At 39.8% G+C, this 18,613-nt stretch overlaps 1 protein-coding gene across 1 annotated transcript in view; it reads left to right on the forward strand.

Moving 5' to 3' along the window:
* The window catches only part of SOCS5 (suppressor of cytokine signaling 5), a 40,351-nt gene extending 22,797 nt beyond the window's left edge, over positions 1 to 17,554 (forward strand). Inside the window, 2 exon segments of the mRNA XM_067565096.1 lie at positions 14,514 to 15,123; positions 15,126 to 17,554. Of these exon segments, the coding sequence (XP_067421197.1) occupies positions 14,526 to 15,123; positions 15,126 to 16,135 (1,608 nt within the window). The 5' untranslated portion in view covers positions 14,514 to 14,525 and the 3' untranslated portion in view covers positions 16,136 to 17,554.
* The last annotated feature ends 1,059 nt before the right edge of the window (positions 17,555 to 18,613 follow it).

Raw genomic sequence — 18,613 nt, forward strand, 5'->3', positions numbered from 1 at the left:
ATCAGCTGTTGTGTGGGGCTCCCCTGTGGGCTGGTAGGGTAGCACAGCCGAACAGCTTATCGTCAGCCACCCACCACTCCATCTCAAATGTGGGGAAGCAGCTTCAAAGGCAAGGAGCTGCAGACAGCTGCTTACCCGCCATTTGAGATCCGCATCGGATCCACCATCTGCGCAGGAAAAAAAAAAAAGTGGATATAAAGCAGATATCCACGGATTTGTGGGTCTCTACTGATATGCAGTTAGATGCACATTTGTTGTTTCAAATGATTTACAAGTTCTGCCAGCAAAACTAACAAGCTGATTATCTCTGGACTCTTAACTCGTGTCTAAAATGATTAAAAAAACCCCAGCTAGCGTGGGTCAGCTGATTCAGGCTGCAGGGCTAAGAAAAATTGCTGTGTAGACCACGGTCAGGCTTGAGCTCTGGACCCTCCACCCTCACAGGTCCCAGAGCTCTGGCTCCAGCCCAAATCTGAACATTACACAGAAATTTTTAGAGCCTGAGCCAGCAGACCCGTGCCAGCCACAGTCATGCCATAGGTCTTTTTTATCCCTGTGTAGACATACCCCAGTCGTCTTTCCTTAAAGTCTAAAGCTACCTTCCCCAAACAAAAGCTCAAAGAAATGCACAGCACCTTGCGTTAATACATTGAAACTTCCTGAGTTGAATGCTTGATCTTGCAACCAAATATGGAATGGTGGGATTTTCAAAAGCATCAAAGTGATTTAGGTGTACAAATTCCACGAAGTCAATAGTACTTGTGCTTCTCAATGGTGATTCCTGTTAATTTAGCCATGTTTTCCATGTGTTTTCTATTCATCTTCCTCTTGTTAAATGTAAACTGTAACTTGCAGTGCATTATTAATTCTGGTGCACTGTGCATTCTGTATATTTTATACAATAAATTAGCATTTCCAGAGCAGTCTGAGCTTCTGGAATTTCCTGTCTTTAAGGCTTTAGAATAATGCAACAATTGAATGCTTGAATGTTAGCTTACTCTTATAATAGTGAGGTGGGGTGAGGTAGTTGATGCTACAGTATAAAATGAACCTGCTGTAACAGGGTTTCAGTTGGGCACTGAGGCAGGTCAGTCTGTGTACAAAACAGTAAAGTGCAGTTTCTTTTCAGCTGCAGTGTTCAAACATAGCGAAGAATGCCTCTTTTATCTTCAGCTGTCTAGTTTAGGACAGAGCTGCATGCAGGTCAGAGTAAAGGCACAAAACAGGTTAGACCTGGTTGTAGCCTCCCAGCCCTTTCTTCGCTGCAGGATTTATATTCTTCTACCTACCATGCCACCCTGGAGAATGAGGTGTTTGTTTGCCAGTTAGTCTTGATAAGGCAGCCAGAGCTGCTTCTGACAAGCCTGACTGCTAGTAGCTGTAGGCTTTCTGTCTTAGACAGGGTTTTAACCCCCAGCTTGCCAGGCAATGTGCATGTTAAATTCCCAGTGTTATTAGAAAACCATTCAAACATCCTGCTGTTTGATAGCATTGTTCGACATGTGGTGTGTGATACAGAAATTGAACTATGGTGTGATGTTAGATGGTATTCAGTAGGAGAGAACTGATGTTGCTTGCCAAAGTTGCAGGTGAGGGGGTAATATATAAAAAGCTGTATGAATGATCGTCACAATTAACATTCCAACTTTTGACATATAAAGCCTTAATTGGTTTGGGATCTGTCTACTTGAGATCACCTCTCTCCTTGTTCAGAACCATTGCAGCTGTGTAAGAATTGGTGCTCATGCTGATGCTCCCATGTCTTAAACGTGTGGGGGTTATTGGAGGGGAAATTCTGAGACAGTCCTAACTTCGGAGCTTGCCTATGTACATGCACGCATCCATGAGGTCTGGTCCATTTGAGCCTGGATTTGTTAACTTTCCATGTACACTGCGGCATTTAATTTTAAGTGTTGAGGAGGGGGTAGGTTGAGGGCTGGGGCTGGAACTGGGGCATACAGTGGCACACCAGAGATTATTAGGGGTAAATATAGGCAGCTCACTGGATGCATTTATATTTTTATACTATTGTAAAGTGCACAGGCCTTGAAGTGTTTTAGTAAAAGGAAAGAAATTAACTTTGCTGTGTTGCATAACACAATCCCCCCTCTTCTTCCCCCCCCCCCCCCCCATCGCTAAGGTTTTCCCTAATCTTTCATGCCAGTAGTGTAGGAGGGCTCGCTCACCACTTTCCAGTTTGAAGCAATTGACAGTCTTCACTGTTAACAGTGAATAGAATAGATACCATCTGTAAGATGCTATTTGGGCTGTCAGTTTAATCACAGTTAACGCCTGCAATTAACTGAAAACAAAATTAACATGTTAATTTTTTTAATGTGTTAATCACATGCCTCTGAGTGGGGAGGGGGAGGCATCGGAAGGCATGGAGCTGAAGCCCCAGCCCACAGCTCCAAAGGTGATGGTGGTGGGGCTGAAGGTAGAAGGGTCACAATTTTTTTCTAGAGGGGTGGGGTGGAGTGTCACAATTGAATTTTTAAGCCCAAATGGGATCACAATGACAAAAATTTAGAGAACAGGGGCCTGGCAAGCACAGCCTCCCTGCATCAGCCTTTCCTCCCCTGCCACATGCTGAGTCCCTGAGATGAAAATCCACCCTCCCTTGCAAACCAGGGCTCACTCAGCTGAAAGGAGTTATGTAATAATGATTCTGCATTTGTAAATTCAACTTTCATGCTAGAGATTGCACTACAGTACTTGTATGAAGTGAATTGAAATACTACTTTACCATTTTTACAGTGCAAATATTTGTAATAAAAATAATAGTGTGCAGTGCTTGCTTTATATTCTGTGTTGTAAAAGAAATCAATATATTTGAAAAATATAGAAAACACCCAAAATATTTAAATGGTGGTATTGTTTAACAGGGCAATTAAAACTGTAATAATCATGATTAATTTTTTTAATCGATTGACAGCCCTAGTCTAGATTGCTCACAACACATAAGCAGAGGTTTCAGGGCTGAAGAACTTTTTTAACACCATTTCTGTCTAGACTAAAAAATTAGAACTGTGTAATGGTTTTTGCAGATGTATGTTAATGTGCTTTGTTACAGATGGTGACTAAGTTTTTAATTTTCATTCTTGTTTTTTGTACTGTGATCACATTGAAAAGTGAAAAAACCCAGCATTATTAAATATGAAACTCATTTCCACTTCACTGATCTATCAGAACAGCTGAAGTCGTACTGCTTTTTTTTTTACTGGAAAACTAACTTGGTTTTTCATATATATATATATATATATATATATATATATATATATATATATATATATATATATATATTTTTTAAAGATTTGCTTACCAAACTTCTCATCTAAGAGGTTTTTTCCCAAAGCTGTATTCTGTACAATCCTGTTTACTCTGTCTTTTAAATTGTGCCAGTGGAAGTATTTAATCATAATTCTGAAATCAGTACTAGAGAAGAAGGACTAGATCAAGTATCTGATTTGAAACTAACTTTCTCTTACCTCATCAGAACATGTATATTCTACCTCATCAGTTTGCTGGTATGTTAGCGCAATAACTAATCATTTTGGCATTGAAAAGAACAGTGGTACCCGAACTCTTTATCTTGCATCCCCCAGCTTCCTCCCTCAACCCCTCAGTTGGGAGCCAGGGGTGGGACTGGAGCTACAGTTGAGTCATGGCTTGGCTGGAAGCCAGGGTGCAAGACCAAAACTGCAGCTGGGGGTGGGTCTGTGGCTGGGGCCTGAGGCTGGGGGCGTAGCCTCGTGTGGAGCCGCAGCCAGACTGGGAGCCAGGGACTGAAGCTAGAGCTGCAGTAGGGAGCTGGGGCCACAATTAGGGGCGGGGCCAGAAGCAGAAGTGCGGTTGGGAGCCGGAGCACAGCTGGGGGCAGAGTACGGCTAGGTGGCACTCCCTCCCTCCTCCCTGGGAGGCTGGCTCAGGTCCTGCTGTGTCCCCCGAAATGTTCCTCAGTCCCCCTGCCCCTGACAGGCGCACACCTCAATTTAGGAATCTCTCTGAGACGATTAGACACGCATATATAAAAGTTGACATTTCTACCAAACTAGTCAGTGAAATGCAATAGGAAGCTGACCTATTTCTTCCATTTCCCATCTCTTTCTCTTCCCCCCCCCCCCGCCCCCCCCATGCTTTGTTGGTAAGGCACAGCCATTAAGATATCTACCTTTTTGAGGGGGAGAAGGGGGTAAACAAGTTCTTGTAATAAGTATGAGCAAACCGTTGTTGCAGATCACCCGAGGCACAAAAAAGAAAGTTGTGAAGTGTATTTGTATTCTTTTATGTTCTTGGCGAAGAATAAACTTTCTTGATGACCTTAAAGGAAGTAGAATTAAATTCTACCCTGTTGTGAGAGAACTCCAGCAACGAAGGATAAGATTTGGTCATGGAGGTCATGGATTCTGAGGCTTTCTGGGACAGGGACCTCCATGACTTCCAGGCTGCTGCTGAACAGCTGATTGGTGGGACAAGCCCTGCTAGAGCAGCAGGACTGGAGCAGCTGCAAGGCCGGAATCATTGTTTTTCCCCCTTCCCAGGGTATATTTAGTAACAGTCAAGGACAGGTCCTGGTGTCTGTGAATTTTTGTTTATTGCCCATGATCTGTCCCTGATTATTATTAAAAATATCCATGACAGAATCTTAATCTTATTTATGACCTTTTTTGTAAAGGTCATCAAAGGGGTTGCAATACTTGACTTGCACACTGAAAAGCACTGATTTTTCTTCCTCCATCCCTTTTCCCACCCTTCCCCCCATTTAAAAAATGTTGTCAGTTTAAGTGCTAGAAGACTTAATCATAGCAATCCGGAAAAATATTTCTGAATCATTTACCACTCTTCCATATTAAGTACCTTATTATGCTAACTTTATTTTTTATTGTTTAAGTGGTCATAAATAGCAGTAGAACTGCAGCAAAATTGCTACTGTATGATCCAATAAAAATTCTTAACTATATACAAAAACTGGTGCATTAACATGGTCACAGGGTGTGAAACTTCTTTGCTATGGAGTTTGTTTGACTGTCCTCATGTGATTAGGTCAGATTTGGTGGTGGCCTGACCATTTTATGAACTTTGTACTGAATCCTATGTACTGTGCATTTAGAACTGTCCATATACAGCTGCGACTAAAACCAATTTCAATTCATTAAGCAGCCAACTGAGAAAATTAGTTTTTAACTAATTCTGTAATTCCATATTTCATAATTTTTTTGTGTGCAAAGGTCTACACAAAATGAAATATGCTTTTTATATATTTGTAAATCTGACTTTCTATATAGGGTCACATATTTCAGGCATCACTCTTTCATAGCTATCCAAAAATGTAATTTTTCTATACTAGTTATGCTGTATTGAGTTTTGGTAGTCCTTGCAGACCTTCGCCAAGCACTACGTTCAGAGTTTTCTCTGCTAGGAAGGTGCATCATTTGGATGGAGGGCTTGGTTCAGTGGTCCCTTCAGTATCCTCTCTAACAAACATGTGGTCTCTTAAGAGTTGATTGGTACCAGTCCTTTCGTAATGCCTTTTTGTTTAGCTTTCCTTCCTCTTGACCCATATTTCACTTTTGATCAGGATCTGTGCATTGTTTTCTCCCATTCCCATGTGGTGTCTGTTATATGGACATCCACTCCTTCCTCTCTTCCCCCCCAAAATCTATCTTGTTAATTTGTACCCTGTTTGAGTTGATATGGGTACCTACCACACAGGAAGAATAGTGACAAGATCTGAACTGCAGAAACATGCTGCTTCTCTAGAAGAAAGTAGTAATTATCCTGTTGACAGATAAGTCATAAATTTTGGCCTAAGTCTTTTCTTTGCTTTCCACAGATCGTTTTGGTCACCAAGAGTAGATAGATTGTGGCTCAGGAGGTGAGTCTTCCTCTGCAGCACGGGGTGTGGGTCACTTGCTGGTGGATTCTCTGTACCTTGCAGTCTTTAAACTATTATTCGAGGACTTCAGTAACTCAGTCATAGGTTAGGGGTCTATTACAGGAGTGGGTGAGGTTCTTCGGCCTGCTTTGTCAGAGGTCAAACTAGATCATCATAATGGTCCCTTCTGACCTTAGTCTATGATTTCTGTACATTATCAATTTTTTCTAAAACAAGAATTTCTTATCCAGATCCTTCTGCACCACTGCATCTCAAAGCAGTCACTTAAGTCTGTACTAAGAAAATCAGTGGGGCCTCAAACTACTCCCACAAGGCTCTCATCAAAACATCTTAAGAATTAGAGACATCTCCCCTCTGTTTGCTTTATAGCAGTTATGGTTGGCTAGGAGAGTGAGCTGGGAAATTTGTCATTTTAAAGAACCCTATTTTCAGTGAAGTGGTACTTTGTACCGAAAATAAAGCAGAGAGTTCCTCTTAAAACAACCAATTCTTTGCATTTTTAAAGGAAAATAACTTGCATGTATATTTGTCATTGTAAGAGTGATTCATTATTTTTGGAATTTGTGAGTGAGAAAGGAACTTCCTGCTATCACGGGCATGCACAAGGGGGTGGCGGGGGTGGCAAGCAGGGCCCTAATAATTGTTGGGGGCACAGAACTCCTCTGGTTTCAGAGCTGCAGTGGCAGGTTGGGGGAGGGGGGCAGAGTGAGCTTGCTCTGGGGCCATGGTGGTGGGGGAGAGTCAGTTCCTGCTGGGGCGGGGGAAATGAAGAGTAAGCTTGGAGCGGAAGAGGGGAAGGGAGCGAGCTCCTCCTGGGGAAGGGGAACAGAACATGCCCATCCAAAATGGGTCAAAATTAAATTTCTGTGCATGCCCTGTGCTGCTTCAAAAGTTGCAGTTTTGGCCTCTTCCTCTTTTTGGGGACCCCCATATCTCTTCCTTCATTTACCTTTCCATGCTTGTTACCCAAGGTTGGAGGGGTGCTTGAGACAAATCATGTGAAGGCTTTTTGAAACAGCTTTAGCCATACAGGCCACAATTTTTGAAGTCAAGCACCTAAATAAAAGTGGCCTGATTCCCTCTGACACCCTCTCCGCGTGCCTCCCCCCCCCCCCCCCCCCGCCCCCAAAATGGTCCAGAGACTATAGTCCAAGTTTCTGCCATGTGAATGTAATAAAGGTTTGAGTTGCCGCTTAATTTTTATATAATCAGGGTACTGCAGAGGATAGTAAAAACTTGCATATAGGTTTTTTTTTGGTTTGTTTTTGTTTTTAAACAAACGCACTCTGGATAAAGTAGGGAGCATATTGATTCCTTTCCTCATTTCTTGACTGGGAATTAGCAAACTCAGTTAAACTCTGCAAGGAATAATTTTTTAATCTGGATAGGGGAAAAAATAGCTGTGGTCACCTGTGTTGTCTGGTATGGAGAAACTAAAGATTAAAAGTAGTTAGAAATGAGAGATTCCCAACTGACTACAAAGAATGAAAGGGTGCCAGATGGGGGCATAGCTGGGGGTGGCTCTCTGGCTGGAAGCAGAGATGCAACTGGGCCAAGGTTGGTGCCTGAGATTGGGTAGGGCTGGGGGCATGGTCAGGTGAGGAGCAGTGGCTGGGGCTGGGAGCCAGGGGTCGGGGCCAGAGCCACACCTGGGGATCGAGGCTGGAAGCGGAGCTGCACCCCAGAGCTGGGGCTGGGTGCAGAGCACGGCTACATGATACTCCCTCCCCATCCTCCACAATTTTGGGGACCTCTGCCTTAGGAAGTAATTGCGCACCACCGATCTAAGAAGAGTTTTTCATATCTCAGATCAGTTAGTGGATGTGGTTCTTAGTACTAGGTTTTTGAGAGCCTCCCTATCAGACACTTTGCTTTGTTTTCGTATCCTTATGCTTTTCAGCTATTACTTGTAAACAGATTCACTGGAGAGTACAGATGAAGCAGTTGAGCCATACTATCTCATACCTGCCTTGAGAATCCTAAAATGATGTGCTATGGTGTAGTTGAGTGTTTTACTCCAGTTGGCGTACATATACAATAGTATATTGAACCATTTGAAAAAAAGTGAAACTTTTTTTGTAGATTAATTTTGCTTGTGCAGTGAAGCCATAAAAAAAAAATCTGTCACTTTTAACCTGATCCATGTTTAGTGTAAATGTAGATATGTTTTCAGGATTGACTTGAGAAGTTGCTTTCCCCAAAGTTTGAAATAGTTGTCATGGCAGTCTAAGAAATACAAGAACTGAAACACTGCTTTTTATCAATATGCACAGTTCTTTAATAAACCTATATTGGGATTACATTGAGGTAAATTCTTTTGGTTTTTGTGGACATGATACAGTATATAATCTTAGTACTTTAAGTTCAAATTTTACCTCGCAGCTCAACTAATTTGAGTCAGATAAACTTGCTCCGCTGTGACAGACAACGGGATAAACTTAACATAGAATTTTCATACTAAGAAGTAGAAAATCCTATAGCAAAAAGTTCCAGCTGCTGCAGTATCTAATTGCAGAAAAGGATTGTGAGAGAACTTCATCCATAAGAATTAGGCTATGATCTGACAGGGCTCCTCTAACAGTTAATAAAGACAAAAGTTAAAATGTGGGTGATGTTGAACTAATGGGTGTCGTAAATTTCACTAATGCTGTTAAGACTTTTCATCTTTTCAATGGCTATATACTGCATATACCTGAAACATTTTAAAGAATCTCCTGAAGTCTGATTATCCTCCACCCCTCCCCAGAGCTTTACCTCAGTATTCACTTAAACTTGTGCAAAGTGGAAGTAAAACACTACGTTATAGTGAAGCATTATGATGCTAGCATTTTACACCCGCCGTGTACTCATTTTACACAGGTGTAAATGACTATACATAATAGGTAGTGGAAACTCAAGTCCAAGAAAGTACCATAGAAATAATCCCTTTGTTTATATATAATTTTATAAAATGTATGCTGCATTTTAGTGAAGGCCACCTATAGCAAGTATATTCCAGAAGATTAGCAAGTTCTGGCAAAGTGAAGTTGCTTTTTGCTTGGGTGTAAAATAGCCACTGGCAGTGTTAATATTTTATCGAGATGGCTTTTGAGCTGCTGCAGAAGTAATCCATGTTTTGTCAATGTAGTGCCAGCCCAAGAAACCCTTGAAACAGAAAATCTGTTGAGCTTTCAGATGCTTGATTTTTAAAAAAGCTTTAAATACTATTTTAAGAATGATTTGAGCCTTGTTCCAAAATGGATCCAAAGCTTTTACTGTGACAAGTGCTTGAATTCCAGAAATTCTTCCATTCGCTACAATGGGTTACCAAAGTAGGTAGTCTGCTGGGTGGTCGCACAAAGGCTTGTGGACTAGGCCTACGTCAAGCAGCTAATGGTGTTGATGACAAATTATAGGCAGTGAGTTGCTCCTTCACTTTCTGGAGCAGGTTTGAAGAATGATGGGGAGACAGGAAAGGTTTAAATGAAACTATTGTTGAATCCAAAGCTTCAAGATAAGATGTCATGCAGATTTTAGGTTTTAATGAGTTAAAACTTGTGTGCGCAATTAGCCCCTCTGCCAAATACTTAAAACATTTGCTCTATTGAATATAACACTGTAGGACTTTCATTGGTAAGGCACATATGCAGTCCATTTAAAATTTATAAAAATCTGTCTAACTAGAACTTTTTTGAATTATCATATTTCGGTTTTGTTTCTTTAAACACGTTAACGTTTTCTTCCAATTAAGGCAGTCGTTCTTGGTTTCAGTTAAAGCCTGTCTATATTAGATTAAAATAAGAATCTTAAAATATTCAGTCTTCCTACTCAATCCTGTATGTTGTACTTGTGTTAGAAGAAAAAATTACAAACCTTTATGCTGCACTAATGCAAAGTTTCAGGTTTTACCACTATTTTATATTTGCAGTTCTTTGGAAGGGTTTGTTTTGGGGGAAGGGTATATTGGAAAATCGTTCAGTAGTCACAGATGACCTGAATTTTAGATATGCTGAGCAACCTCAGCTCCCGCTCAAGTGAATGGGAAGAGGAGAAGATGCTTACAGATTTTGAAAACTGGGTCTTTGTAATCACTCTGGTCTTGTTCTGTAGCTCCATCTATGAATAGTCATATCTTTTTGAGTCTTTAACTGCTACGCCACATTCCTTATTCTTCTAAATCTGCCTTTTATTCAGATAATTCCCTTGTAATTCAATAATTTAAGATCACTCATACTGTTACAGGTGGGGGTGTGGGTAAGGAAGCAGTAGTTTAAATCATTCAGTTGTTACTCTTGCCTATTGCCACTAAAATTCTAACTAGCTGATGACAGCATTGTGAGAACTGTTCTCCTCCTGAAATCCTCTTATCAACACTTGGCTTCCTGAAATAAGAAATACTCCATTATTTTTGGAGAACCCTGCCCCTAAACTTTCATAGTATAGTGGGACCTTATCTTAAATAGATTGTATTATGGCTAACCTTCCTTCTCATTTTTAAGAGCATGGGTCACCATCCCCTCTGCTTTACAATTGAATAACATCCCTGTGGCAGCTACAGCAGTTGCTTACCTGGAAGAGTAATAGTAGGAAAATATATATTTTTAGCTGCCTTTTGATGTGATGTAGCAGCTGGAGATAAGGAGAGCCAGCATCAGATCAAATAGCTCTTCAGGTCACCAAGTACTTCTGCAGATCTCCGCTTAGGAACCACTGCTTTAGATGTGAGACCAGGAGCCTCGGGAAGCCAGATGCTTCTAGCCTTGATTTGTTTAAAGGATCTATTTTGGGATCTTCAGCAAAGTCCTCTCTCACTATAAGTGTTTATAGACTTAAAAAAGGAAAAGCCTTCTTTAAGGTTTTTGTTTGGAACAATAAACTATCGGAACGTATGCCATTGCATGCATACATTAAATCTATTTTATTGTAAAGTCTCTTGATAGGTGACAAATCTTAAATTTCTAGGTAAAGATATATTTTTAACTTACTTAACAGACTGACTTTTAAGTAATCATGTTATCCGCAGCTTGGAGACGGAGTCCAAAATGCACATGGTGAGAGAGTCTCAAGACAGAATATAGTGATTTATATGCCTTTTCTGGCTAAGAAGGGTAACCATTATATTTAAGGCCACTTAAACGCAACTAACCTCTGAATCTAAATCTCAGAGCAATCATTCAAGAGTACACTTTCTGTATACCTGCAATCACTGTAAGGATAGCTATAGGGAGGATCTTGCATATAGTATAGTTATAAGAGATCTCAAAAACACATCAGAATTAAGTCATGTAAAATAAAATGGACAAGTAATAGCCTTATAGGGAGTAAAAGATGCCAGTCTCTAGCTCTGTATCTTTTGAATCCTGGATGACTTCCCATGTGGTATCTTAAATCAACCTGCGTAGAAAATGAATTCTGAATTCATTGCACCCTAATAAACATTTTTTGCATGCTTGGCCTGGAGTTTAGATAAAGTTCCTATTTTAAAGACTTTCCGAAAAGGGACCTATTCTTTCCTCTCAGTGCTTATTTCGTCAGGCTTAAATAAGGGGAGAAGTTGATTAGCTTATTGAAAAGATGCTATCTCTTTGCTTTCCTAACAGCTGCTAAAATTCTGTCAGCTATGTCTGTAATGGTAAACAATGTCTCTCCTTTCTCAGTGATCTTTGTTTTCCGTCCTTTTTAATTTTGTATGCTCTTTTATTAGGTTGGATCTATTCACACTATGTAGTTGCTAAGCATTAGAGACCCAAGGTTATAGATAGCTTGTTTGAGCAATTTCAGGGAGCCCAATCAATCTGAACATTTTTGCTCTAACTTAATTTTTTTCCAGAATCTCCACTCAATTCTTATATTTTTTTCTTTTTTTATGAAGTTGTATGAAGACTGCGGATTTGCTCTTTTTTTATTCCTTCTCAAGATGTTTTAGAAGAAGCTTCTATTTATATTGCTTTGGGCTCTCTCAGCAGCCTGTAGGTGCTCCAAGTTTGTTAACCTTGTGTCACAGTTCCAGGGTAAACTGTACATTTGGCCCAGGCCTGCACTTCTCTTAGGAGAATCCCTTGACTCATCCCATTCTTAGACTGGGACTCTAGGCTACAAACACCCCTGTTTACCAATCTTGTTACCTCAGCAGGCCGAATTGGATTTCTCCCCTGCCAAAGACTTCCCTAAGGAGCTGTGAACAGTATACAAATGCATTGACAGTTGCTTGTCCTTTTAGGAATCAGAGAGAGGTTAAAACAACAAGCCTAAATACACGTTATTTTAGTTAAACTTAACATTTCCCTCAAAACTTAGGCTATGACTACAATAGAAAGTTTTTTGTTGATACGTGTTTTGGCAGCATACAGCCACTGCTGTAATTAAACCGCTGTTGCAAGTCTTCACTGTCTCGTTATGTCAGTGGAGTGCATTTCCCCCTATCAGCTCTTCTGTTGACACAGGGAGCAGTGCACTGTGGGTAGCTATCCCAGGGTTTGCAATGCCTCACAGGACAGGCACAGCGTCCCATAATAAAGGCTTCTGAATGTCATCATTCCATGGGCATCCTGCTAGTCTGACAACTGTTTTTAAACTGCTCTGTCAGCCAAACTGACATTGCTGAACACAAACACACTCACTATCCCGCAACACACAAATTGTGTATCTGCACGCTTTCTAAGTTTGGACAGCAGCAGCTGGAAGCGACCAGTCCTGAGCAGAAACTGCTGCACAGACAGCTGGTGTCCTCCATCCACCCTAGCTCAGCAGAGACCACCGATACACCTGCAGGGAAGAGGGGGCCACACCCCCTGCCTTCCTCCCTGACTCTGCACAACATATCAGGAGTTACACAGTGGGCATTATGGGATACGTCTGGAGGCCATTTACAGCAATATAACCAAGGACAGTGCCTACTGACACTTTGTCGCTTAAACTTTGCCAAAAAAAGCTCTACACCTCTTGTTGAGGTGATTTTATTTTGTCTCCAAAACAGGGCAGTTTTGGAGAGTTTTTTGGCGGGGGGAGGGAGGGAAGAGGGTGGGTGGTTGCAGAATGTTCATCAGCACTGTTTTGCTGGAAAAAGCTGACTTTGGTAGACAAAACTCTCTAATGTAGACCAGCCCTTAGGTAGGCCCAACTTAGCCTATGTATAACAACCTCTCCTCTTCCTCCTCAACCCCCAGTTCTCCTGGGAACCGAGTTAGTCTTTCTCTGCAGATCCTGTGTCTGTGTCTCAAGGCTGCTATTTCTAACCAGTCTCAAGTTCTTGTTTTCCTATTTTTTCCCCACCTGGATTCCTCCTTTCCTTGGAGTCATCAGAGAGAGATGGTGACCCCAGCAAGATCGAGGTCAAAGTTAAGAGTTGATACTTTTGGGGAAAGTCATTGTCTTTCTGCCCGGTGTAACAGAAATTTAACTCTTTCTTTGGTAGCAAAAAATACAATAGCAATCAAAATAGGTGAACATATGATTCATAAAGATATTCCATGCAGCTCCCATGTTCTTCACCCTTTGATTCTAGATTATCAGATTTGACTTTTAAAGCTGCAACTGCAATGTGGATGCTGCTAATATTTGTATTCGTTTTTGACAAAGTTCTGGAAATTGGCTATGTCCTCTTGCTCCCTCTGTGGAGCTAGTTCTGTATAATGCTACAGGTAAAAACAGAATTTCTGGTCTTCTCACTTGGTTTTGGGTGTGTGTGGTTTTTTAAATAATCATGCAGGGCTGCTGTTTTCTGTAAAGCATTTCATGTTTGAGGCTTTGCTTAAGTGTCTTAACTTCCAGCTCTAAGTTTTTTTTGAGTGTCTTACTGCTTCTCTTGGGAATAGGCACTTGTCAGCTCTGTATTCTTATTATCCAAAACCTTGGATTTTGAAGTCTGCGTTCTCACGTCTGCCAAATTCAGCTTGAAACTCTGTACCATGGCCTTGCCTTTCAATTTTAGTTTGTGAATCTAACTGTTTTTGCAGAGAGGGCCACTGTCCTCTCAGAGGGATTGAAAGTGTGTTTGCCTGATTTCCTAACTACTCTTCTGGAGTCTACTTCAGTAGCTTCACTGTTCATTTTTCATTATTTGTTTTACCACAATTTTTTGGAAACTCTCCAGGGGGGTCATTTACCCTAATGTATGACATTCAACATGAAGACTTGGAAACTTTAAATATATTGTAATTTAAAATGTAAATAACAAACTTTAGGTTCAAATATAGAATTAACCCCTGAAATAGTGGTATTATGTAGTTCTTTCATGGCTTTCTATATGGAAGTTTAAGTGCCCATCAAATATAAATTCCAAAATGGAAAATTTACCTTTGTACTTGTATCTTCCATTAATGTTTTTGTGGGCTCTTGGCTATTTTGGGGCGTGATGGGGGGCATTTTCATAAGGTGAGATGTTAGTTATATATCTTTTTGGAAACTAGTCACTTGTGCTTGCTTGCGTTCTTTTCTGCACTTCGTTTTCAAAATGTGTAAATACTGTGATAGATACTACAGAACTATGCGGGCACTTTTTTCTAGCTTTCAATTAACTGTCTTCTCCATATCTGTAACTTACACATTTTGAATGTTTTAGTTTTATTAACTGAATAGGTATTAATTAAAAAAACAAAACATTTTGATTAAAGTCTCTTCATCTCCTCTTTGACTTTAGGTAACGTAATCCATGGATCAAGTGGGAAAGATGTGGAACAACTTCAAATACAGATGCCAGAATCTCTTTAATCATGAAGGTGGGAACCGAAATGAAAACATAGATGTTGACTCTACTACGTTTTCATCTGTTAAAGATAGAAGTATCCATGTACCTGAATTGGCTACGCAACAACCAAGCAGCCCTTTAAGGGAGAACATTGTCTTACAACTGGGTTTAAGTCCTTCAAAGAATTCAGTGAGGAGAAATCAGAATTGTGTCACTGACATCCCACAGATTGTCGAAATAAGCATTGAGAAAGATAATGACCTGTGTGTCGCCACAGGAACTAGACTTGCACGAAGGGATTCCTACTCTCGGCATGCTCCTTGGGGTGGGAAGAAGAAACATTCCTGTTCTACGAAAACCCAAAGCTCCTTGGATAACGAGAAAAGATTTGGTCGAACACGAAGTGGTTTGCAAAGGAGGGAGAGAAGATACGGTGTGAGCTCTGTTCATGATATGGATAGCGTATCAAACAGAACTGTAGGTAGTCGTTCTCTGAGACAGCGGCTCCAGGATACTGTTGGGTTATGTTTTCCCATGAGAACTTATAATAAACAGTCCAAACCTCTTTTTCTAATAAAAGAAAGATTCATCTCTCTGAACTAATGCTTGAGAAATGCCCTTTCCCTGCAGGATCTGATCTAGCCCAAAAGTGGCATCTAATTAAACAACATACAGCTCCTGTGAGCCCCCATTCAACTTTTTTTGATACATTTGATCCTTCCTTGATTTCTACGGAAGATGAAGAAGACAGACTTAGAGAGAGACGTAGGCTTAGTATTGAAGAAGGGGTTGACCCCCCTCCCAATGCCCAAATACATACTTTTGAAGCTACAGCACAGGTTAATCCATTATATAAACTGGGACCAAAGTTAGCCCCTGGTATGACTGAGCTGACTGGGGAGAGTAGTGCAACATCACAGGGAAACTGTGATTCTGAAGAGGACACAACAACCCTCTGCTTGCAGTCACGCAGGCAGAAGCAACGTCAGGTGTCTGGAGAAAGCTATGGCCATAGCAGCAGACAAGGGGCTTGGAAAGTACATACTCAGATTGATTATATCCACTGCCTTGTGCCAGACTTACTTCAAATTACAGGTAACCCATGTTACTGGGGTGTGATGGACCGTTATGAGGCAGAGGCACTTCTGGAAGGCAAACCTGAAGGCACTTTTTTGCTCAGGGATTCTGCACAAGAGGACTACCTCTTCTCTGTGAGCTTCCGTCGTTACAACAGATCCCTACATGCACGTATTGAGCAATGGAATCACAATTTTAGTTTTGATGCTCATGATCCCTGTGTCTTTCACTCCTCCACTGTTACAGGGCTTTTAGAACACTATAAAGATCCTAGCTCTTGCATGTTTTTTGAACCATTACTTACTGTATCTCTGAACAGGACTTTTCCTTTTAGTCTGCAGTATATCTGCCGGGCAGCAATCTGCAGGTGCACTACATATGATGGAATTGATGGCCTCCCTTTACCATCAATGTTGCAAGACTTTCTAAAGGAATATCACTATAAACAAAAAGTCAGGGTGCGATGGTTGGAACGGGAACCGATTAAGACAAAATAAACAGAATCTAAAGTCCCTGGTAGGCTTACTAGAATCTGCCTTTCTTTTTTTTCTTTTTCTTTCTTTCTTTCTTTTTTTTTTTGGTGCATTAGTTTATCTACAGCAAGCACATCAGTGTTTAGCTTTTTTGCAATACCATATTTAAGCTTGATGTTTAGTATCATGTCAGATGCTGTCTGCTGTTACACAAATCACGTTGTAATTGTAAAAGTTGTAACTCAAATCCCTTGAAACAATACGCAGAGACAAAGTGGCATGTTTTTCATTAAGGCCTACATAAAAATATTTTGCTAACTTCTTCTAAATGTTTTCCTTTTTCATAGCTGTAGTAGTTGGGCGAAGCAACTATGGGGCATTTTCCAGGGGGCATTCCATCTAATGCTAAAGAACAAAAGTGTTTTTAATGATTTGTATAATGTTTAAATTTTTTTCAACAAAACGGTTCCATCTTTGAAAAGTTATTCCTTCTAAACAAGTTTTCAAATGTCAATAAATAAAACATTTCAAAATGCAGTTTTTTAGCGGCATGGGAAACCTGTATTCCATTAAGAGTTTTGATGCTAAAAATCAATCACACTTAGTGCACCAGGTTTTCTAAAGATGAGGGCTTGAGTATGTCTGATCAGAAATGGACTTCTACTTGCAACATTCATGGGTTTAAATGACATTATTAGCAAGATAGCATTAATCTTGGACAGGCAGTTAAATACCTATTTGAAATAAATTTAAAAAAAGGAAAGCTTGCTTAAATTGAGTTATTGCCATTAGTTCGCCAGTCTGTAAGCCTAGCTGAAAACTAAATATAAGAATTAGTGACCTGACAACTAGCTGTCATAGTTAAAAATGATGATGGTGAGGAGAAATGACTTAAAGCAGTATTTAACATTGTTTTATGCTGAAAGTGTTCATACCTGAATTATAACTTAAATGCAGTTTCTAAAAAAAGGCAAATCTCTGCACTAAATAGCAGATTGCAAAAGTACTTGGTTTTTTATTTGTAGATATTACTTTTCCATTTAGCACCTTTTTGTGATTGTTTGTTTAGAATGGTATGCGCTGATACTGTTTGAACAAACTATTTGGAATTGAAATTCTAATTTTGATTCACTTGTTTAATATTGGACAGAATTTAAACTGTTCTGTCCTTGACATTTTTGCACTAAAATTGTGTTGGAATCTCCAGTCAGCTTTTTAAAATGTGTTTTGTACCACTTAAGTGCTCCCTAGTTTCTTTATCAGCTGCTACAGTATGTTACTTCTCCATGGCAGTGACTGTGTGAGTTAGGGAACCTTTTGGCTGCAAATACAAGAAAAGTTATTCTTGTATGCAACACTAACCCTTCTATCTTTGTATTTTTCTGCTTGCTGTGCCTTGTTATGGCTTTTTTGTGCTAATAAAGTACAGTATGTTCAGTGTTATACTTGTATATCTGCTCTGTTTTATATATTTGCATAGCTTCTCTTGTAACAGTTAACTGAATTTTTTAATAGGCTTTACCTAGTACATATTGTAGTTGATGCACAAATACTGTGCAGTTAAATATTGGTTCATCTTTGACTCTGTTAGGTGACTTTTCAGAATCCTAACAATGTTTCTATAGTCCCTGCAAAATAATAGACTGGCTGCAGCTGTAGAGCAGTTCAAGTATTTACAACATAAAGGATAAGTGACAGGAAAAACAAGTTGTTTCAAAAATACTAGTGATCCCCTGTAGTAGCTGCAGATACTGTCTCAGCCAATTATAGTTGATTGATAAATTAATATTTTGATATTCCTTACTGAATCAGGAGTAGCTGTTAAGTCCTGTAAATGACAGTACAACAGTATCATTGAGACTACTTTTTAATAAACGCACATATATATAAAATGCCCCAAACCTATTTTTACCAAAGAATGCTGTCAATGTCTTCATTTCTGCAGCAAAATTAGAGGGGAGGATGTGATTTCTGTTGCATCAAATATTTATCCCCAACTAAGATTAAACCAAAGTAGTTGAGAACTTCATCTGAACTTAAGTATCAGATGCAATTATGTTGATGGAACATAAATTGTGTACAAGTAAAAAGTTCATCAGAGTTTTGGTGAATTGACAATGCATCTGCAAATAGATATTTAAATGATTAAAACAATTTTGTAATGGCTGAAAGAGCGCTACACAAGATCATATTGAAAGGAATTAATTTGAAACACCCGGAAAGCACTTTAGAATGTGTTCATGCTTGTGGAAAATTGATTCCCATTATGCATTTTTGTAGTAGTTAATGTGCTTTCATGTGTTAAACTTCAACTGTTAAAATGAAACTGTTTTGAACCTGTAAATACTTCTCACAAAGGTTATGTAAGCATGTGTACAAATGTGCTAAGTCACTTATGTTCTGAGTCGTGTGTGTATAAATGAATATGCAACTTCTGGTTTAAAATCTGCTCTAAGACGAGCTGCTTACATTAAACAAAATATCACCAGCATGAAATTGCAC

This window comes from Emydura macquarii, unplaced genomic scaffold, assembly GCF_026122565.2.
Source record: "Emydura macquarii macquarii isolate MOO-44397 ecotype Brisbane River unplaced genomic scaffold, CSIRO-AGI_Emac_v2 contig_2676, whole genome shotgun sequence".
Taxonomy (NCBI): domain Eukaryota; kingdom Metazoa; phylum Chordata; order Testudines; family Chelidae; genus Emydura; species Emydura macquarii.